This window comes from Micromys minutus (genome assembly GCF_963924665.1).
Source record: "Micromys minutus genome assembly, chromosome: 15".
NCBI lineage: Eukaryota > Metazoa > Chordata > Mammalia > Rodentia > Muridae > Micromys > Micromys minutus.
Genome location: NC_137984.1, coordinates 31,641,986 through 31,666,202, shown reverse-complemented (window position 1 = coordinate 31,666,202; position 24,217 = coordinate 31,641,986). Strand labels below are relative to the sequence as shown.

The window sequence follows — 24,217 nt, the reverse complement described above, 5'->3', positions numbered from 1 at the left end:
TAGCATCCACACCACTGTTTCATACATTGTGGCATCTAACAGGGCTTCAAATAAAGCAGAAATAAACAGGGACAGGTGGAGTAAGAGAATATAGAAAATGTTCTTCACTGAAGTCCTACTTCAGAGTTCAACAGTATCCTCACCAGGACTACGGAGCCACATGACCCTAGCACAGAGAAAACGTCCATCTCTAGGCACTACTGGTGAGACTTAAGAAGCTCAGAGTGTCCTCACCAGTCCTGTATGAGAGTAACTGAATCCAGCTTCCCGGGACACGGACCAATTGGCGTGCTCCTCAATCACAGACATGTCTGGAAACTTCACCACACTGCTGAACCAATCAAACTCCAACTCTAAGCATGGTGTTTCCTATAATAGAAAACAAAGGTTAATGCATACATATTATGCTTAGCTGTCATAAACAAACTAATTTCTAAAAAAAAAAAAGCTTACTTTATTTGGATTTGACCCAGTAACACCAATAGGGTTCAGCAGATCTTCTAACCCATGTGGTACAGGCCAAAGATTCAAAGCCATTTTCCCGGACACTAGGGTGTCTGTATAATCAAACAAGTTTATGTTTCCCCAGGCCAACGGACAGTGCTCCTTAATGAAACAAAGAAAATATTCACGATTCTGTGAATAAATCACACATTTCCAAATATGCTTCTTCTCTGGGAGGAGAATTCAACAGTTGTCTCTATAACCAAAGGAACACAAAGTCTACCAAAGACACACTGGTTTTTCAAAACTGAAAGGTTTTCTGTCGTGTGTTTACTCTATTTTCAAAAGGACATCTGAAGCAGCCCAAGAGTGAGGTATGTGGTTAACAAGTTATACTGATATAAACTCATGATGTACTTATTCATTAGAAATGGACTCGGGCTCTTCCAATGTACTCTTAAATGAGAAAGTCACTAATATCTCCCAAGGCTTTAGTAATTAATATTTTACTAAAAACAACAACAAAAAGAAAACAAAAACCAAACAGAACCCCACCATTACGGCACATAAATACTTGAGAAGCTAAGAAGAACAATTCTGTGTTCAAGGGAACCCTGGGTTACAGATATGGCACGACTAGGCTAAAACAACAACCAACCAACCAGACAAACAAAAAAGAGAGAAAACAAAACTGCCCATTTTTAAGTTTCAATCAGAGGCATCAGGATTTTGTAGGATGCCACAGTTAGTTATTTAACATGAAATACTTTACCTCCTTAGCACCCTTTCGGCCTTTAACAGAGCAGATTGAAAGGCAAAGGCGCGCAGCACGAGGAAGATCAGGAATGTATATGTCATAATTCAGCCATTCATTCCACCTATAGAAAATTGACAAGACAAAGCTTTATCCTGAGCGTACACATGTCTCCATAATTTATCAATACTAAAGACAAGGCAAATGACAATCAAACAAAGATACATTTCAGAACTGTATTAAAATGACAAAGTTGGGGTGGTGGCTTACAAACCTTTATCCCAGCACTCACAGGGTGAAGGTATACTATGACATAGTCTGAAGCCAGTCTGGCCTATACAGTAAGTTCCAGGTCAGTCAGAACTACACAGTGAGACCCTGAGTCAGAAGCTGGGGTAGGTGTGGGGTGGTGTCTGAGTCAGTATTATTGGTCAGACCTCAGGATGACAGTCTACAAGACCAAAAACAGGTGACAAGGAATGACTAAGAGGAAACCCTGTGCACTCTGGACTAAGTCCATCATTTGTTACAACCAAATGGGGACTGGAAAGGCCCAGAAAACGAACAGGTATACCCTATGACTCAGCTCCACTGTCAACAAAACACAGTAATATGTTACCCCATCCTCCAACTGCAAACAACCCAAATCCAACACTGAAATAAAGCTGCAGAAGCCAGGGTACTGGACAGACATACATTCAGGCAAAGACACAAAATAAATAAATAAAATATTAATATTTTTCCAAGTCTACTCTCCTATCTTTCAAATAATTTCATAAAACTTTCTGGTTTTTATTTTTATAAATGCAGAAAGTTAAAGAATTCACTAACATTTTTTACTCTGAGATTTAAGCTCTACTTTAAAAAGGTAATTTTTTAAAAGATACATTTTTGTTATTTGTGTGCTGTGTTCATAGGATGAGAGCACAGGTGCCTGCAGAGACCAGAGGAGGGTGATGGACCCTGAAGCTGCACTTATGCATGGTTATGAGCTGCCCAGCAGGAACGCTAGACACTGAATCTGGGTCCGCAGGAAGAACAGGACTGCTGAGCCATCTCTCCAGTCCTAACCAGAAACTTGGTGCAGTAAAGACTAAAGGTAAGAATTCTGTAACTTGTTTGCTTGGTCAGGGTGAGTGTCAGTGAGGCCCAGGCTGGCTCTGAGCAGCGATATGGCTGGAGATGCAGCTCAACTCCTGATCCTCCTCCTAAGGCTAGTAAAAGCTGGAAAGCTTGATAGATACTTTATTTTTCTAAGTGTCAACATAGTAACAACTACTATTAAGTCTTACTTTTTCCTTTTCTAAAGTGTTACTCTTGGTTCTTAAACAACCGCAACAGATTAATCTGGGGCCTCTGCTTGGGACTCCTAGAATTCTTTGGGTTAGTTCCTCAAAAATATTGTTGGTTTGAAATCTCCTACATCAGCTCACCCCCTACTCTAGGAGTATGAATAGGATATGAAACTGTTGTCATGTGTACCATCTACCTCAGTGACTGACTGACAGGCTCAGGTAGGTGACAACTGCCTTACCCTGACAGACAAGGGACTGTCACCTTGAACTTGTCCTAGGCTCTAGGACACTCATTGACCCTGGAAATGTAATAAATGTACATACATCTTTCTCTCTTTTGACTGTCAGAACTCAGTCTAACCTTGTTGTGGAATTCCTTTGAGGTTTCTACTGAATGCTTTACTGCACTCTGTAAAGTCCACCTTCACTCAAGGCGCTGAATCCTCAAATATCTTTCACAACAAAGACAAAGAAACAGGGGGCCTGTAAGCTCTAGACTACCTTCTACATCTCCGCACACCTAAGCAAGATTGAATCCCAGGGTACCCAGCAACCTGCTTTCCCACAGTAGACTGGTTTTTCTCAAAGACCCTCTAACTGAATACCTAAGTGTCTGTTCTTAGGAGTCATTTGAAGGAGATTGCCTTAAAGTTCCAGTCTTGAATCATTCATCAAGAACAAGACTTGACCTTGAAATAATTGAAAGATAGAAGCCAGTCACAAAAAGTCCTTATGTTCTATATGTAAATAATGGAAATGCAGATAACTTGCCTAAAGCTAATGACATGAAACATGTCTAAACACCCTCTTACCTAGGATTGGAACAAGGTACTCTTTGAGTGTTCACATTGTCACATAAGGGTTCTCCTCCATGGTAGATACCTGTTCGGACATAGATCTAAAAGAAAGGAAAATGTACACTATATACATGTATATACATACATACATGTACACTTTACACACACATGTACTTATTAGGCATATGAACAGGCAACAGAACCAATGTAAATGAGACACTCATGAAGTGTTCTGTTAAGATGGTTTCTTTATAGAGCTTTACAATTTACTGATGGAGCCTCGACCATTATGAAGTTAATGTAGCTACAAGCCGGTGGCACTATGCATGAAATGGAGACCTTCACTTTTCCAAGATAAGCTGGTATCTCGGTTACTTCAAACTCCTGAAGCTAGGGGAACAGTTCACAAAGACAGTAAAAGCTCCATCAGTATTTTCACATAATGAGATTCAATAAAGACTATAAAAAAGATCCTCTTTAATTCCAATCACTGTTTGACCAAACAGACTCTGAAAAAAGAATTGACTTTAGGAAGCATTATGGGCATTCTAATTAGACCGAACCGTAGCTTTGTGAAAGCTAAGGCAGGTATAACTCAAAGTTCATTTTCTGAGATTTGTGTTTTTCTAGTCACCTGAAAAACTAGAGGTCAATAGCTTGTATTGTGCTCAAAAGAGGCTAATTTTAAAAAAGATTTACATAGAGTAAACACCAGCATTTGACCTTACCTTATCAATGTCTCGAATATTTACATTTACATAAGTTGCACAAAGAATTTTTATTCTGAGTGCGCTATTTATAACCCAGAGGGATTTCGTAGATGTCTCTCCATTCATATAGGGTGTGGCTGTGGAGATGCGCCTGGAGTATGATGGCATTGTGAAGCTATCAATCGGCAGCTGAGAGTAGAGGCTTTCCTTGGCCATCAGCATCAAGTTGGGCATCCTCCCCAGCATTATACAGCTTCTTATATACTGTAAGAGATCACAGAGTGAGAGAAGCAGCTACTTCACATAAGGTTCTTCATTGCGATGATAACATGTAGTAATATATAAGCATTTACACATTGATTTACAAAGGTAATACATAGACCACACTTGATGGTAGCTATTTGTTTATAATGTAATTTAGAACCTCTGAATATATTTACATAAAATAAAAAATTAGGGCCAACTTTTGACACTATTATTTTAACTGCAAAATATTACAACAATATTAGAAGTGATCACTGTAATAACAGAAAAACTTTCTTTGCTAAGCCTGACAATGCATGTCAAACTTCACAATTAAGCCTTTCTCAGGGTGGAACCCCACCCTACTCTCTCCAGCAGCTCCTGAGAAACATTTACTTTATTGAAACAATGAAGCCCCATAAATCAACCGGTATGGTTACCTACACTGGCAATTCTCACACCTGGAAATGAATGGAGGAAGATGAGGGTTTATGTCAGTCTTAGCTATATGACCAGTTTGAAGCCAGCCCGGGCTATATGAGACCCTGTCTTGCACAAAAAAAAACCCAAACAATAAAAAAAATAAGTAAGCAAGACTCAAAATAACAGAGTTGAAAATGTTAAAATGGGTGGGTCTGAATTTTGCAATAGCAGATGTATGTCTGCACAGAGTTCAAGGTCAGGCATGGTCCTCAATCAAGTCTACTTCATTGAGAGAGGATCATTTCCTGAACAGGGAAGCTCACCAAGGGCCAGGATGACTAGTCAGACAACAGAGATCCTTTGGTCTCTGCCTTCAAAGTCAGACATAGGTTGCCCAGTCTGGCTTTTATGAAGTAAGTGCTAAGGGTCCAAACACAGGTCCTCCTCACACTTATACATACACCAAACACTTTACCAACTACTCCATCTTTCCAAGCCTAAGAGAGCCCAAGTACATATGTGTCACAAAGGGTACATAAAGTTCACAGGACACCTAAAGTAAAGTTGTCTCTCTTTCCACTATGAGTCCCAGGGATCGGACTCAGATTATTAGGCTTGGTAGCAAGTACCTTTATCCACTAAGCCATCCTGCTGGCCCCAGACATACATTTTCAGCCTCTGTTACTCTATATACCTCATAACTCCCTACTTTCCCACTTACCACCAACTAAAGACCAGTGTCTATTTTATTAAACAGTAACTGGTGTGCGTACACTACCATTGCTTCTTGTCAAGAATTATTCGGTGAACGGAGAGGAAGAAGGTTAGTAGTAAATTTAATAAACCAAGATTCTATGTTAATATTGTCCCCACATCCTTGCTAGGAGCAGGTAAGTCATAAAATGAGTACTTTGTAGTTAATAAAACAGCTACATCTTCCAACTCTAAAATAACTGCATTGCTTAAACATAAACTTAAACAGAAGGGGGACTGGCTAAGAACAAGGAGATCAGTGGGTGAGGTAAATTCATCCCAACGGGAGTGAATATGAGCAAATCACATAAAATACACATGTGATAAATGATCGCTAGAGGATATAGCTCAGTGGCTGGCATTCACTATCAGTACTAAGCAAAATTCAAATACGCTAATAAAAATAAGCTTACAAATAAAACTGTGCTAAGCACACATGCAGCTCTGGTGCAGGCACCGTCACTCACCTTGTACTGACTCAGAGGGTACTTTTCTAGGAAGTATTCATCACAGCCACACACTTTCAGAATATACTTGCCCTGATATTCTAAGACACAGAGTTTCAGCTGTTCAGAGGACAGCAACATGCTCCGAGTCTTTTTCCTGATGGCTTCAGCAATGACTTGCTCTGGCACACAGTCATGGTTGATCTTCAGAGTATACTTCTGCTTGTCATTGTTTGGAGAGACTATGACCCAAATCACCACTATGATTTGTCCTGTAACAAAAAGACATTGTAAGGTACATCACTGTGTCTATTTCAGTTCTCTGAAGACACATTTCAAGAAGTGTTCACTGTTCCTCTAAGCACAACCAGAAACTATGTCTAGTTAACCTAACTAGGGGTAAAGATCTGCCTAGCAACACAACATCCAAGGCTAGAGGATACCAAGGACCCAGGCTGAGTTTAACTCCACTTTAAACTTTAAAAAGATAGCTCTAATTCTGTTAGCATTCTATGCAACAGTGAATTCTACACTCAGTTCTTCAGTTTTAGTGAGATAAGCACAGTCAGTCAATAAGGAGTCACTGTCACCCAGAAGTTACTACTTCACACTCAGCTCTCATGGTGTAGCAGTCCTTGTCAGGCTCATGATTCAGCCAGCCAAAGGCAACTGTGCAGAAGAAATCAGCACAGGCTGCCTCCTTACCTTTATCTAACTTGTTGTAGATGTGCTTTGGCAGTTCTGGGGAAGACTCGACATTTGGAGGGTAGACATACATTGCTCTGCTGTGAGGCGAGTTGAGATCCCGCAGGTCCACAGCTTCTTTGCAAACATTCAGAATATTCCTTCGGAAGTCTTGGACTTCTGGATCTTTAACCATATCAAATTCACACACTGGCATGCCAATAACAAAACCTAAAAAATACAATATTTAAAAAGAATAGAATATAGGGCAGATGTGTTTTTTACAAACTGAGAACTGCACACATTTAGAAAAGCACAAAAGAAAAGTTCCTATGAGTTACAAAAAATCTTTGATAAATCCATTTTTTAAGAGGATAGCCAAAAACTACATAGAGAAACCCTATCTCAAGAAGGAAAAACAAAACAAACAAACAAACAAAAAAAACCCCAAAAGAATAAGGAAGCTTCAAGCATTTTTAATATATGCACTGCTCACATATCCATTAATACTATAAAAGAACCTTTATCAACGTTTTCAGAGTAATAAAACTTGGCTCTAAGAAATCTAAGTCCTCCTACTAAATGTATCATTAAGTAAAACTCTACAGAATATCAAAGTGTTACAAAATTCTATAACTCAGTAGTTAAAAAAAACTACTTTAGATTTTTAAATAGAAATAAATCTACTTAAAGATTACAAAGATAATAATTCAAAGTATCTTAATAATGAAATAAAGAGGAGACATCATGGTTATTTGCAGTTTAGCAATGACAGTGTCAATTAACTGAAAATTGTAACATACCAATTTCTCGATTGAGGATCTTTTCTTCACGGTTGCCTACTGGTTCAATGACTTTTAAAAAGGGTTGAAAAAGCCGAAGGTCACAAAGCCGTCTTGTTTCATCAAAAAATTCTTCCCTTTCTGCTTCTTGGGTAACACTTACGAAAATGTAAGAAGATTCATCTTGCAGAAGCTGATGGAGAGGGTATTTCCTGGCCTCTTTGAACAGTTCATGTTTGATGGTGACTAGTGTGGCCTCACGGAGGCATTCTAAAGTCACTATCATTCCATTTGGGAGTAAACATTCCACTAGGATTCGTGGGGGCATCAAGTGGATGCCCCACAGTTCACCCGAAGATGGTCGTGGAGGCATTGTTCTGACCCTCTGCAAACTTTACATAGGAAACCACTTTATGGAGTCAGAAATATGGCTGTCCCCAAACAGTGCCCTGAACAAGAAAAGAAAACCACTGGTTAGAGAAGCAATTCCTGATCACACAGAGACACTGACACTGAGAAGACAACACTTCCTGTTGTCTGACCAATCAGAGCAGTAGTAACTCATGTGTTTTAATCTATACGGTTGCTCTAAACTAGGCTACAAAGATTTCATTACAGAAGACACTAGAAAAACAACCTGCATTTAATTAGATTTAATGAAAATTTAAAAATATTGAATAGATTTTCTAAGCTGGGTCTCATAAAAACAATCCATGGAAAGAATTAAAAAGCAAGCTGTAACTCAACCAGAAATTACCATCTCACCAGGCTTGGTAGTGCAGGCCTGCAACCTCAGCTCCTTTGGCTGAGGCAGGAGGATTTGCAGGTTCAAGGCTTGCCTGGAACACTTAGCAAGTCTGTCCCAAGCACAAGCAGTCAACAGATTAGGGATGTGATGGAGTTGGTAGAGCATTTGCCTGGCATACACAAAGACTGGCTTCTGCCACTTTATCATTGCCACTCCATTTTATGATGCAACAGACATGGCAGACCTTTTAGGTAATGGGTCCTCACTTATTTAAGTACAACCCAGAAAAATCCAAATACTCCTCCTTTTTAGTCTTTCCATCTTAAATCTTTGTAATTTCTCTTAAATATTTTTGTTTATTATTTTAAATCTTGTATATGTGTGTGCGTATGAGTGCAGGTGCCTGTAGAGAACAGAGGTAACAGATCCCCCTGGAGTTACAGGCAGAAGTGAGTGCTTGATGTGGGTGACAGAAATAAAGTCTGGTCCTTTGGAAGAGCAGTATACATTCTTAACTGAAAAGTCCTTTCTTTGGCCCCTGTCACATCCTTCCTATTGGTAGGGGGATTTTTTTTTCCAGGTGATACTTTTAGACCACTCTGGGGTTTTGTTTGTCTGAGAAAAGGTCTAAGACAGTGCAGTTTGGCCTTGAATTTTGATGTAACAAAGACTAGCCTTACTTGATGCTCTGATGCTTCTAATCCCACCTACGGACTGTTGGGGTTATGAGTACACAATGCTTGACTTCCATTCTGTTTTTTGCATGTGTATGTAACTGCAGAAGCCAGAAGAGCATCAAATTCACACAGGTATAGCTGAAATTACAGACGATTGTGAAATGCCTGATGTGGGTGCTAGGAAGTGAACTCTGGTTCTCTACAAGAGCACCAAGTGTTCTTAACTGAAAATCCACCTCTCTGGACCCTCATTTGTTTTGGTTTTTCAGGAGAAGGCTTCTATGTAGCCCTGGATGTCTTGGAACTTACTCTGTAGGCCAGGCTGGCCTCTGCCTTCCAAGTGTTGGGATTAAAGGCTGGTGCCACTCTCAGCCTCCAATTTGGTTTTTAAAGTATATCGTTACATAAAAAAGCATGGTGATTAAGCTGTACCAAGTCTTAATATTCTCGAGATGGACTGTTTTAGATGCTGAAGGGCCTATGACTGACTGCTCACCTCACTTCTGGTTAAGTACTTATATTTTAAAAATTATAAATCATTATTAGCATTTGAAAGACTTAGTTTTAGATGACAGCAGTCTTGGGGATTCATTTGAAAGATGCTATTAAAACCTTTCAAATACACAAGCTTACAGTTGTTGAGATGGCTCAGTGGGTAAAAGTGCTTGCCATGAAAATCTAATGACCTGAGTTTAATCTCTAGATTCCACAAGAAACAAGCTCCCACAGCTGTCCTCTGACCACACCTGAGCCATGTACCAGTCGGTACTCAAGCCTCCCCATCCCCACACCTTCCAAGTCTCCTTCTAAAAAGAAAAGAGAAGGCAATTTCCTGTTGTTTACAGGGTGTCTTTCACTCAGTGAGACTGAGAAGTAAAGCAGGAAATTCAAAGTGAGAAGACAGGTGGAGGCGCGAAGTAAGAGTGCATGCTGCTCTCGCAGAGAACCCTACCCAGGTTCAGTTTCTAGCCCACAGAAGCTCATAACTATGGGAATCCAGCTCCCTCTTCCTCTGGCCTCCTTCTGCACCAGCCATTTATATGATGCACAGACACACATTCAGGTGAAATACTCATACACATGAAATAAAAGTGGAACAGTAGAAATGAGTAAGACAAGGCCCAGACATCCTGCTAATGTGATCACTCTATCATGTGGCACATGAAAGCACACAGGAGCTATAGATGATACTGGCTCCTCACCAAGGCTGTGGGGTGCTGGGTAGGTAGTTTCTTAGGTAGGGTTTTATTGTTGTAATAAGACACGATGAGGCTGACTTATAGTTCAGAGGTTTAGTCCATTATTGTCACGGTGGGAAGCATGGTGGCATGCCAGTAGAGTTGGTACTGGAGAGGTTGCTCAGATACACTTGGATCGGATTGGCAGGCAGCAGGACAAGAGTGACACTGGATCTGGCTTGAACATTTGAAACCTCAAAGACCATCCCCCAACATACTTCCTTCAACACAAGGCCACACCTCCCAATTGTGCCACTCCCTAAGAGCCAATGGGGGTCATTTTCATTTCAAATCACCATAGTAGGCAAGGAAGAATGAGACAGACTCCTCCTCTGGTCCTCATTAGATGAAGTCTAAAGTGTGGAAATTGTGTAGTATGTCTGATGGTAACTACACTCTGAATTCCAGAGCAAAAGAAAAGCTATGGTGGACAGATTCTATAAACAGTGTACCCAGCTGACTCAGTCAAAGTGGAGAGAGAAGAACTCCACAGAACATAGCATAGAAACAGAGGAATTAAACAGGGAAGGAAGGGACATGACACAATCTACAAACCTGCCACCCTCAGTTTCAGGTCCGCCAACATCTAACCCATCATAAGCTTCTTTAGTTTTCCTCTCCCCCTTCATTCCCACTCTCAATACCATGGGTACAGACTAGTGCGACAACCTAAAATAGTCTCCTTTCAATTTTGTTTGCATCTTCTAATTCATCTTCCATCACAAGGCAGTGTGACCTAGACTAAGATCCCAGACTACTTAGGTATCATCTGCACTATAGCAGTTCCCAAAGATGAACAATGACCATGAGCTGCTCCACAGTGACAGCACATCAAAGGTGGCAAAGCAGAGGGATCCTGCCATCATCAGCTTTCTGTGAACCGTGGGACACAACTGAAAGATCATGACTAAATATATATTAAAAACCATAATTGAAAATATCCTTCAAATGTACAGGAGAGATCCACTGGAGCAAGCAGATCTAAAATTCAATAACCCCATCTCCTGTGCTTTCACTGAAGTGTGTGCAGGCGCACACGCACCTGTGGGGCATTGCTGGTACTGCCAGCTTCCTTAGCTACTTTCCACTTCACTTAGACAATGACCTAGAACTCACCAAGTAGGTGAGGGTGGCCAGTCTGCAAACCCCAGGGGTCTGCTGATCATTTCCTCCCCATCACACTATACCAGAGTGTGTAGTTTATTGTGGTGTAGTACACAAACTCAGGTCCTCATGTCTGTGAGACTAGCACATTTACCACTCAGCTATTTATCCATGTAGTTCCTGTATTTTAAAAGAAAATTCACTGCCTAGTAAAAAAGCCAGATGAATCAAATCCATGTGCACAATTATTAACTGTGCACTTGATAGCGCTACAAAGTCTACATCACAGAATCACTGAACGCCTATTAAATGCAATAACTCAGAATCTCATTTGTCTTCTAGGAATAAGAGAAGGCTAACAGGACTGACAGCTTATTGATTTTATAACTTACAATGAATGGTATGGTTGTAACAGATGTTTCACAATTTAACTCTTTCCATTGGTAAACAATTCGATCATAGCCATAATCCCTTGAGGATTCTAGGAAACAGGGACCGACTAGCATTACAGAAATAACCACACAGCAGCCATGACATATGCCTTTCTATTTGTTTGATGATTTCTGCTTTTTTGTGGCAACCTCATTCAGAACAAAACTGTAATCCCAGAGCTCACACACAAGTGTAGAAAAAGCAAAGGGACCTTACAACTAACATCTTACTGCTACATTGGCAATAATTCTTTGGAGTGTAGGTACTAACACTCTACATTTAAGTAAACCAAAGATCTAAAATGTAACTATTAGAAAATAGACTTTTATTTAAGGAGGCTGCTAGAGATTAAATCCATGGCCCCACACATGCAAGTATTCTATCTTTTGCCTTTTATACAAAGTTAATGGCTGGCCATTAACTAGCTATGCAAACTAAGCAGACCCCAAATTCACAGTACTCTTGCCTCAGTCTCCTAAGTATTTGAATTACGGGTACATGCTACTACAGAAGGGGTAAGGTGCTGAAAAAGTCCATTGGTTCACAATGTTGGGACTCTATGTTCATCCTAATATAACAAAGAGTTTTTGAGGATAAGATATTAGCCTAGGCTGACCTTGAACTAACTACTCCTGCCTCTACGTCTCATGTGCTATAGTAGGTTCGTGTTATTATGTCCACCTGAAAAACAAAGAAAGGAAAAAGAAAATTGGCTTTGCTTACCCCAGTATTCTACTTATGTAAAGAAATGGTTCCATTAAGATGGTCTCATTTTCTTAGAACCGTGTATATGTAATTTATTACCTCTGTTGGTGAGTCATACTCTTCATTATCAAGTTCAACCACTGTGCTGTCCCATAGTTCACAGCCAGCTATGGGAACTGGAGAAATACCTCATGATGGTCACTTCTCAGCTTGGGCCAGCTGCTGGATCCCTGCAGCACATCCTTCTGCTACTCATGTCTAGCTAGATGCCATTTTACACCAGACTAGAAGCAAAACCATTACCTAATTGTAGATCAGGAGTTTATATAACAGGTGAACAAAGCAGAGACTATCTTTGACTTTAGAAATAAATATTTAAAACATATTTTAAAACTATATATATTCTATCTGTATCAGAAAGCCATGAGCAATAAATAAGTCATCTGAAAACATCTATTTGTAAGCTTAGGTGCATCTATGCTGTCTGAATTGGCAGCCTAAGCATCTAACAACTGCTAAAGCAAGCACCTTGTAGTTTCTGAACCTACATGTTCCACACACACAGAGGGTGCAAAAGTTTTCTGAATAACCAGTATGTATTTCTGATTTTTATGTATTGACATACACAAGGTACTTCCTACCTTTATTCTTAAATCAATGGGAAAATCCTGCTTAGTTTTATATCTCTGTAACATCTCTCTATAACATCTCTTTATTTGGTAACTAGCCAGAAAATAGAAATATATTTTCCAAATCTTTAAATTACCAAATAAATCTTTAGTCTGACTTAGAGCAGAAAAATTAAAGATGTTCTTGTAGGCTTGCTATAGAAGCAATATAATTCAAACACGCTTACTAATTCAATAGTCTGATTACCCTATTTGAAGATTATTGTAAACACTTTGAGTTAATTCTTTCTTTAATGTTACCAGTCTCTTGTGGGTGTTTATAACATAGCATTATACACTCATTAAAATAATTTATGCCTAACTTCTTACTAGACAGTGACTTTTTCCAGGATTTTTGGAAAAGGGGGGAAAAACAGAATAGAAAATTAAGTACAAAACTAAACTGTAAAAATTATTCTAGGAGCCCCCCCTGCACATACGTAGCAGATGTGCAGTTTGGTCTTCATGTGGGTCTCCTAACAACTGAAACGGGAGCTTACCCTGACTCTGTTCCCCACCTATGTATGGATCTGTCCCCTTGACTGGGCTGTCTTGACTGGCTTCAGTGGGAGAAGATATACCTAGTCCTGCAGTGACCTGAGGTGCCAAGGTGGGTTGGTATCCAGGGAAAACCTCCCCGTTCTCAGAGATAAAGGATAGAGGAAGGTAAGGAGAGGTGCCATGAGGCGGGACTGGGAGGAGTACAGGACTATAAAGTAAATAAAAAATTTGTAGGAAAAAAATTGTTCCAGAGAAATATCAAGGGCTGGAAGAAAGATACAGCAGTTGGGATAGTAAGCAAGAGGCTGAAGGCACCCAACGAGAATAGAGTGCTCTGAGGCCAGCTGCACGGGGATGAGATGTCTAATTATAAACACATCCCATGGAGTGGCGATTCTTGGGAAGCAAGTGTCCTTCAGCACCATGATCTGAGCCCCAGTGCTGGCCTCTAAGATTTCCCTTCTGTAAGAGCCACTGAGCAGTAGCTGGAATGAGTCCAAAGAGACAGCTGTGATATGCACAAGCTTTGGAAAGATGTTCCATCCACTTCCTTCAGAATGCTGTCCTTTGCTGACCTTTACAAGCTAACCATGAGAAAACAGGCTTTCAATGAGACAAAGATCTGTAGAGTAGAAAACAAATCCTCCTGACAATATGGAGGAAACTCTAAACCCTTAAGGGCTGCAGTTTGTTTTCATATTAAATTCACATTCACAGAGCTATATAAGGCGTTATGAAAATGTATTTCTGTAATTATTACAGCAATAAATCAAAGGTTTCCTGAATGAGGTCAACGGGTGGCTTAGGAGTGTCTGTGTGTTGATAACATTTCTAAATAATGACAATTAGGATCTAGGTGAACAGTGTGTACAAAATGTATATTGTACAGGGTCTCATGTTGCCCAAATTGGCTTCGAACTCATTATATAGACAAAATGACCTTGAACTGTTGATTCTCCTGCCAACAGGACACTAACCAGCTCATCCAGCTAAAATCCAGACTTTGAGGACCATGACCTGAACAGGCAGGTTTAATATTGTAATGTGTTAGCAAAACAAATTTCACTTCAGAGCCATTAATGAAGACGAACAGAGACTTGTTGAGCTGGAGAGATGATCAAGAATGCATACAGGGGCTAAGGAGATGGTTCAGATGTTAAGACTGCAGGCTGCTCTTCTAGAGGTTCTGAGTTCAATTCCCCGAACGGTGGCTCACAACCATCCATAATGGCATACAGTGCCCTTTTCTGGCACACAAACGTTTATGCAGGCAGAACACCGAAATTAAAAGAAGACGGTTGGGGGAAGAGGAGGAAGAGAAAGAGGAAGAGAAGGAGGCATACAGTACTTACAGAGGCGCTGACTTTGGTTCCCAGCATTCACATTGGCAGTTCACAACATTTCCTCAAATATAATGGCCTCTTCTGGCCTTTATGAGCACTACACTCAAATTCTCTCTCTCTCTCTCTCTCTCTCTCTCTCTCTCTCTCTCTCTCTCACACACACACACACACACACACACACACACGCCCGCATGCACGTGCACCATCAAAAGATAAATCTTTTTATTGCACTCATTTTGTGCATGTGTCTGGGTGTGAACATCTCAGAGCATGTGTGTAGTGGTCTGGACACCCTTGTACTGTGTGGGGGTCCCAAGGACTGAATTGAGGTTGCTAGGCTTGGCACCAAGTGCCTTTACCTGCTAAGCCATCTAATTTGGCACAAAAATAACATATTTAAAAACAAAATCAAACAAAAGGATTTACTTAAAAATATGAAGTGCTTCTCAAATATATCAATCAATCTGACACAGGAGAGAGCAGTCTAGTTTTCTGCCCAAATAAAAACCATTTAATGTACTTACACACAAAAGAAACCCAAACCCACACAGGAGGAAATCCTTGCTTTTAAATTCATTCATCTCAGGTGGGCAGCCCTTAGTTGTTGGCATTTTGTAAATAACACCAACAGTGTGATTCTCCGTCCAGAAGATTAGAATGAGGGAATCTGGCCCCACTAGTTCAGTATTCCTGTTCTTCACATCAGTGTTTAGCTCCTGGATATTCTGTCTAGCTCTTATCTACCCTGCTTGCTGTCTTTTGTCCCAATCACAATCTCAGCCTTTGTGCTTAACCCATCTATCTCCTCAGAGGCTGCTGAAGCTGTAATCCTTTTGAGTACTCTCTCCTCTTATGACTATCTGTTGACATATACTGACATTCTTAAAAAGAAAAAAAGGCGGCAAATACACTATGCACTAAAATTTTATTTTTACTAAAGCGGATCACTAAATGTTTAGTACTTACCTGCTCATCTCATATGTCACCGACACAGACCAATGTTCCCAACCCCAGTTCATGGCATAACTGTATAAAGGTCTATGTATCCCACTTTTTTTTCAGACTGCACTCTAACAAACATGAAAATTTATATTCACTTAGCTAATCTTCACAGTAACAACACTGAACAAAAGACATATAAAATGTAATAAAAAAAATTTAAAGCTGCTCTTTCCCACCCCACCCCCAGGAAGCTGGAGAGATTCTCAGTGCACAGATCACTTGGCTGTTCCTGCAGAGGTGAGATTGGTTCACAACTGTCTGTAACTCCAGTTCTAACTCCTACCTCCCCAGGCACCAAGTGTGGTACATATACATATATGCAGGCAAAGTACTCATTCATGTAAGTCTTTAAAATTTTTTAAAAACTGATTTCAGCCATAGGGAAACTACTAATTTATACACTTCCTAAATTTTACACACCTTGGCGGCTTGCCTCTATTGCTGAAGAGGCCATGCACTTCTCCAGGACAAGGAGAAATCAGTGCTGATAAGGACGTTCCTCCTTGCTGGCTAGCTCTCAAAAGTACTGGGGGTACCGTACAGGCTCCTGACACAGGGGCCATCAGTAGTCCTGTGACCTGTGAATCCTATGATCTGCAGTGGTGACCAGTGTAGCAAAATATGCCCAAGAGGGCAGATGTTATAGGCAAGACTAAGTGCTTCTTGATTGAACTTTCGGCACGTTGTGAAGAGGAAATGCATGTCGGGTCCTATAAACCAGCTGGGAACTCATGGTGGGGAGCTCATATGCAACAGGAGAGAAGGTACTACTATCATTTGTTAATTGTACCTACTGTCCTCTAAACTGATATTTTATACCTATAGATAAATGCAATTTGCAGACCTCTTTAGTGAAGCTTGTTTGTGCAGTAGGCAGTGGTTTATGCAGACATTTACACATGATCAGTGTGTAGAGAATAAGTGTATATAGAGTGCTCAGTTACAAATGAGACATCTGAATCACAGAGGAGGTAGAAAGACTGTTAGAGCCAGGGGTCAAAGAAGACCAAAGTGAAGCAGTGTCACTTTGACAGTGAACTTGTCATGCCAGTTTGATCTCATGAACTCATCACAGCTGTGGTGGCCTCCACACGATCAAGCCAATAAACATTCTAGCAGGGGGAGAGGGACTCACAGCCTTTTCCCTAGTTGAGAAGCTATTGACACTTGATGGCTTCTGGGGAAGGAAGAGTCAGCTATCATAAAGCCCTCTGGTAAGTAGACAATGTTTAGTGGTTGGCCGATTTTAAGAGTGTATGGGCAGCACAAAATGGACTCGGTAAGTTACCTCAAATAGGGGACTTGAAGCTGAAGGGATTGTGGGTACGGGGTCTGGAAGGAGAAGGGGATGAATATGATCAAAATACACTGTGTATATATGTAAAATTTTCCAAGAATAAGAATATTACAAATTTCTTAAGATTGCTCTCTTTTGGTCAAGGTGTGCTGGTCAATGCCTGCAATTCTAACACTGTGGAGCCTAAGGCAGGAGGATCATGAGTTTGAGGTGAGACTGCGCTAGAACAAAACAAATATTCTCAGAAACATATTCTGCCTGCCATCTGCCTCATTTCCTGGCAATGAAGGAAGATTATCACACTTGTTATGGCTGAAAACTCAACTACAAACTACTGACCAACTAGTGAGCCACCTTCTATCCTCAGGCATTTCACTAGAGCAAATGGGAGGTGATGGAGGGACCTGCTGGGCAAGCAAAGCACGAGATGGCTGAGGATGTAAGAGGATGGGGACTTACTGAGTTATATGAGTAACAGTGGCATCAATGTGCAGACTGAGTCTTTTTAATTTCCCTTTCACTTTCATGTTTACTGTTCAGACTTAGTAATGGACAATGCACTGATTATTTTGAAATGATAGTTCTGTACCTTAATGAATTGGTGGAGCTGTCGTTAAGCATCATGTCAGTAGGATATTTCCATCTTTACTGGCTGGTGTGAAGCTGACCAACTGAAGCAGATTGTTAACCAAACTAGAAGTTAAAGCGCTTGCTCACAGAATCTGTCATATGAGAAAATCCTCTCAACGGGCCATTGAACATATCGCTCTGCTGTTATCCCAACTGCTTCACCTGTTGCAGCACATCAGCAGACCTCTGCTGAGATTCAAATAAGGCACAGAGAATGCCAAGAAGTAATGTTGCACCTTCACTAGGGAGCAGCTAAAGAATAACTAAAAAAAGAATGATGCAAAGATTGCAGGGAAGAAATCCAAGTCCCCAGCTTAAGCACACAGGCTGAAAGGACAGCAGCAGAGGTTAACATGCACACACCAAATTTGGTGATCACAGGGATGAGCATGCAATGGAATATATTGATGGGGTCATATATAGTCAACTTCACCTAGCTAATACTATCTGACAGATCACAAGGTGTCATTACCATTTGAAAATCACATGCCAATTTTAAAGTATCTACATCGATGTACACATGCTAGCTCTCTCTCTCTCAAATATTTCCAATGCTGATTCCAGAGCACACCTCAATGATAGTGCACCTACAAAGCAGTGCTCTAGGCTGGTGGTTTACTTCGTAGTATCACAAAAATGTAAAAGGAAATAAATACCTTTTGATACAGACCTCTAAAATGATGAATAAATGTATAGTTTCTATTTTCATTGTATAATCCTTCAAATTACAATAACTACTTTATTTTTGCCTAAGTGTCTTAGAATCAGAGAAATCAAATTATCTTGGTTCCTTTATTACAACTGGATCTATACCACCCATCACTAGTCTCCCTACAATAATGCTATCACACAGTCCAAATGACAGGCCTGTATTTACAACTGGGCTTTAGTTTCCACAAAAGCAAAACTCTAAAAACAGCATGAGTCATTAGCCCAGAGTTTAAAAAAGAGAAAAAAATTCTTTAATCAAAATATGAATATTATTTAAATCCCATCAATTTAGCCTAGCAATTCCTCTCCTGAGAAAAAGAAACCAAATGGTTCTATTCTGTCACACACTCCAAAACCATCAGAGCTGACCTCTGCCTGCTGTTGCTGTCCCTATCCTCTGTATTGGTGCGTGATAGCAGGAAGATGACCTCAGCCTGGCTATTTTCAGTGCTGTTCTTTTCTCTTGTCAGAATGTCATCTTTCTAGGACATAATTCTGGCTCTTCTCCCTATCTGAGCGCATATTACAAAGTCTCGACAATACATATGCACAACAGTCTAACATTAAACACTTATTTCCATGATGTTAGGTGCTCCCTATTGAGGGATCAGCTCAGGAAGGTAGCTCTGGTTAAGCTTCTGGCACAGTGCATTCAGCACATGTGCAATCCTGGGTTCAGTCTACTGCACCCAGATAAACAACAGCAAAATGACTAGGCTCTTATGCTGCACTTCCTCTTAAAGATGCCCTCATAAACTACACCGGTTAAGGTGCAAATGAAAAGCAAAGCTGCTCAAGCCCCACCTCACTTTCCAACAGAAACTCAAAGCACTAACTTCTCTGAAGCGCACATGGTCAGTCTCCGGCAGAGCTGTCAGTGCTTCCATTAGTCTTTTTGGTCTTGTGTTAGAGGATGAGCCCAAGGCTTCTCATATGCTCGGTGGGGGCTCTTCTACTGAGCTACAGTCAATGAGTTTTATCACAACTAGGCCAGAAAGTTATCTGCAAAAAGTGACACATCCCTCATTCAACAACTCTAAAAGGTGCTGCCAGAAGATGGGTGTGGTGGCACACACCTTTAATCCCAGAATTTGGGAGGCAGAGGCCAGTGGATCTCTGAGTTTGGTCAACATGGTCTACAGAGGGAATTCCAGACTACAGGTCTCAAAACCCAAAAATACTGCCCGGCTGTGTGTATTTATATGTGTGTGCGCACGCTCATATGCACAAGTGCGTTCTTAAGAGTTCCAGCTTTTCTTATCTCACAACCTAAAATAATACAGTAATTATTGAATGAAGTCTATTTGACTGTTAACCTTAACTGTCAACTTGATGGAATTTAGAATCACTACAGAGACAAAGCTCTGGTGAGGGATTTTCTAAACTAAGTTAATAGGAAAAAACATCCTAGAAGTGCATTCCGTGGGCTGGGTCCCCAGCCTAAGTAAAGAGGAGACAGTGAGCTGCATATTAATCCCTGCTTCCTGGCTCTACAGCAGGGGTGTGAGGAGCTGCCTCAAGCTCTTACCACCGTCACCCCTCCTCCATGGTGGACATACCACCTCGAACTGTGAGCTCACATAACCCTTCCTTCAGCAGCTCATCAGGTATTTCTCTGTGTGTATTCATGCATGTTGTTTCACAGAAGGAAAAGGATTTCTGACAGGCTCTTCATTTTAGGAAGGCGGGATGAACTAAGGCAAAAATCCCTGAATGCACAGTACTCCGTCTCTCCCTCCAGTTCATTTCCTGTGGTGTCACTACAACTGGCCAGCTGAAAGTGGTATGCAATTAGTGACTCAGCTCAAGTGTAGAAGGCTGAGACTCAAATCATGATGTCACTGGCCCCTTTCATGCTGCCCTTCCTCACCACCCTGAGCTCTAGTCTTACAGGATCAAGCTTTCCCTTTGTAGTTTGTTCTGTCTGTGTAAACAGGAACCATTTTTCTTCCGTATCTCTTCCCATTTGCTACCATGCTAACTGTACTTACCTTCCAAGTGAGCCCCATGTCTCCTCCCAGTAAACAGCAGAAATGTTTTGTTACACAGAAGCAAAGGCCAAGCAGAACCACTTGATACTCTGAGTGAGAATATTTTAATTCACAGCCATTTAAGGAAACAGACTTAAGATTGGATGGATGGATGGATGGATGTGTGTGTGTGTGTGTGTGTGTGTGTGATGTGCATTTGACTGCAGGCGCTTGAAAAGGCCAGAGACATCAGATGCCCCTGAAGCTGCAGTTAAAGGTGGGTTGTGAGCCACCTTGACATGCATACTGGGAAGCAAGCCTGGGTACTCTGGAAGAGTACATGCTCTTCTGAACTATTTTCCCAGCCTGGATTAACTACTACTTTACAAAGCAGTTTACTAGCCAAGTTTGCATTTCTTTTTATCTAAGTCTTCCTCAGCAGTTAAAAACAATTTTTAAAAGGTTTCCATGTATGGATGTTTTGCCTGTATGTCTATGCATCATCTGTAGCCTGGTCCACAGAGTCCAGAAGATATCAGTTGCCCCTGGAACCCTGGAACTGGAGGTACAGTAGGTTGTGAGCCACCATGTGGGTACTGGAAATCAAACCCTAGCCCTATGGAAGACCAGCCAATGCTCTTAACAACTGAGACATCTCTTCGGCCCCTTCAGGATTTAAAAAGCCATTATAGTTAGTATCCATAAGCTACATGTAGTCCAGGCCCTAAACTCCTTTTTTTTTTTCTTCTACCTCCCAAGAGCTGGGATTACAAGTGAATATTACCATGCCTGTAAACAAAACAGACCTGTTTATAGATGTTCTGCTGTGGCCTAAGTTTATGTCTAGATACAACACCTATTCATTTTGTAACTGGGTTCCTATCTTCCATTATTATTTAATTGGTTATTACATAAAGGAAAGCTACAGTTTTATATTAAGGCCAAAAGATGAATAATTTTACTAAAGACAGTGGTCTGGTAGATATACCATAGATCCAAGTAAAAAAAGTCCCTGGGATCCTGAGAAAACACATTCTGTATCATGCACTAAAGGGTTGGCTTCTATAATTCACAAATATTCCAAAAACAAATTAAGCCAAAAAAAGAGAAAAAAAGTTAGAAATGCAGCTTACAGCAAAAGAAACTTTGTCAGAAACCAGAGAAAATAATGAGTTCACAGTGTCCTGGTCCCATTTTTATTTGATTGAAGAGCAAATTAGGCTTGAGGAAGTATAGTTGTTAGAAAGGTAGTATTCAGGTTGTTGTTGGAAGCTGAAACTCTCAAGAGACATAATAAAACTCAGATTCAATGTTTATTTAGTTACTTATTTTTTGGAAACAAGTTCTCACTATGTAGACCAGAACAGCCTTAAAATTACTATGAAGCTCACACTGGTCTTGAACTTTTGATAGCCTTCTTGTCTCAGCATCCTGTGTATTCCTGTAGTAACCCCAGTAAACTCACCACTCACCACTAGCAGCATGAGGATGAAACTGTCTCTCTGGTGTGTAGCTGCCTTTCCTATCTAAGGTGAATAGAAACCCTTCTCAGAAAAATTTAAATATCAGAATTAAACACAGAATTCTGACCATGTGACTAGTTACAGACATAAAGATGTCCTTGTTGTGTAAGTATGACTTGTTACTGCCTTCATTTGGAGAATAAGGATGATGTACAAGATACGCTTAGATGCCAAGATGACCTCTGATGATGGTATAAAGTGAGATTTATTGCTGGGCCACATGATACCAGGTACTATATGGCAAAACTTTTCCTAGGGTCATATAACACATGTCCACTCACCCCAGTTAGGGATCCCATGACAGACCAAAGTAGAGATATCTCTGAAGTCCAACTTGGTGATCCAATGAGCTTTACTGTAAGGGGTTACTTATAGGAATATGCGGGATTACTTGCAGGAGCATGACTCAAAGACAGCTGCATCAGTAAAGCCCAGCCCAGCATGGGTGACAGCTCAGAAAGCTGGGGACCTGCAGCACACTGCACAGCCTGCAGGCAGCTCAACAGCTGGAAAAACATCCTTTCCAGGTGCCTTAGCTGGTTACACTCTTAGTGGTATCTCGTCTGCTTTCTGGTTCTTCCTGATGGTTGGTCGGTATTGAGGTTTTTGTTTGTTTGTTTTAGCTTGGCTTGTCTGAGAACTTCTCCCTAGCTCTGTCCCATCAGTCTGATTGAGAGTGACTCCCAGCTTCTATTGCTTACTCTGGCAGGGAGGGACCTAAAGAATGTGGCCAGTTTCAGGGATTTCTCCTTTGAAATGTTTACCTTCCTGTTTAAGGAGCTCCCCTGCAGGATGAAATGTTTCAATCTCGAAGGAAACTGCTATTCAACTCATGGCCTAGAGGGCTTGGAAGTAGTTTTGGGAGGAATTCAGAAAAGTCTAGCTGGAAGAGCCCAAGAATGCTGCTAAGTGGAGTTTCATGGATGGCTCTGGCGGAAGCCTAGAAGGCCAGACACAAAGACAGAAAAGACTGCTCACTGCTGGCTAGTTTTATGTCAGCTGACACAAGGTAAGAGTTATTTGAGAAAACGTCCCCACCAGACTGGTTTAGGGGCAAGCCTGCAGTGCATTTTCTTGGATGAACATTGATATGAGAAGGCCCCGTTCACTGTGAGTGGTACTATAACCTTGAGCTTGTGGTCCTGGGTGCTATAAGAAAGCATGCTGAGCAAGACAAGAAACAACACAGTAAGCAGCTCTCCCTCACGGCTTCTGCTTGAGTTCCTGCGTATAGTTTCTCCCTGAGCTCCTTCAATGATGGACTATGATGTGGAAATGTGAATAAACCCATTCCTCCCACCAAGCTGTTTTAGGTCATCACATTTTATCATAGCAATAGAAACCCTAAGACAGATAGGAACAGAGACTCCATGAAAAACTGGACTATAGATATCTGATGTGACACACTAGCAAATAACTTGTACTCTTTGTCGATGCTCCAAGACTTCATGTTGAATTTAAAAGTATTTAAAAGAAGCTGAGCAGTTAAGAACACTGGCCGCTCTTCTAGAGAACCAGATTTCCAACAACAGAATGACAGTTTACAACTGTCTATAACTGCAGTTCCAGGAGATCAGATGCCCTCTTTTGGCTTCTATGGGCACGAGGCACAAATGTGGTGCATTGGAGAGCAGTCAAGAGAGAGATGCACATGGGAAGGAACATCTGTAAATGGCAGCATTGTAAACCAACACAAACACTGCTGCTGGTTGCCTTTAACTGCATTCTTGACAGGAATTTCTGTCCTCTTTTATAAAACACCTATTATTTACTAAGTCCAGGAACAGCTTTCCATTTAGTGTTCACTAAGGTGTGTGTGTGTGTGTGTGTGTGTGTGTGTGTATACACTCTCATGCTACCAAGCCAGTTCTTTAGCATAACCAATGCTTTAAGTGAAGTTGGTATATAGTTCTTTTTTTTTTTAGAACAACTCAGCAAAATAAAATTCCGGTTTATTGTTGAACATTGTTTCACACATATACCAAACAGGCCAAAAAATAAATAAATAGCAACTTCGTAGACAAAAAGAAAAAAAAAAGGAAAAAAACCTTTTTATCTTTGGCCTTTTTAACCATCTCATACAAACCAACTACTTATAGTACAGCTAGGTACATACATACACAAAGTTACTGGAATGCTTAGAATAAAATTGGTTTTTTGTTGTTGTTTCTGTTTCTTTTCTCCTTGAGATTATAATGAACATGGTCACACAAGCAAAGTCTGAAGTAGGACATAAACGCTCTGAAGGCTGGTTCTGTCACCGTGATCATTAAACATGGCTGCCCCCTAACAGTATGTACAAAAATATAAAATGTAAATAAAAAATACAAACAAATT

The 24,217-nt window shown here is 40.7% G+C and overlaps 1 protein-coding gene across 4 annotated transcripts in view; it reads right to left on the bottom strand.

Annotated features, from left to right (window-relative positions):
• Positions 1-24,217, bottom strand: part of PIK3CA (phosphatidylinositol-4,5-bisphosphate 3-kinase catalytic subunit alpha) — a 62,463-nt gene that overhangs the window by 19,851 nt on the left and 18,395 nt on the right. For all 4 annotated transcript variants that reach the window (XR_013975339.1, XR_013975340.1, XR_013975341.1 and 1 more), the window contains exons 2-9: positions 7,353-7,780; positions 6,571-6,780; positions 5,887-6,137; positions 4,019-4,264; positions 3,306-3,391; positions 1,217-1,322; positions 454-606; positions 235-369 (exon numbers count right to left, since the gene is read on the bottom strand). Coding sequence is in view for 1 of the 4 variants with exons in the window: in XM_080929281.1 (XP_080785407.1) it covers positions 235-369; positions 454-606; positions 1,217-1,322; positions 3,306-3,391; positions 4,019-4,264; positions 5,887-6,137; positions 6,571-6,780; positions 7,353-7,704 (1,539 nt within the window). In the remaining 3 variants the exon portion in view is untranslated. The remainder of the gene's footprint in view (positions 1-234; positions 370-453; positions 607-1,216; positions 1,323-3,305; positions 3,392-4,018; positions 4,265-5,886; positions 6,138-6,570; positions 6,781-7,352; positions 7,781-24,217) is intronic.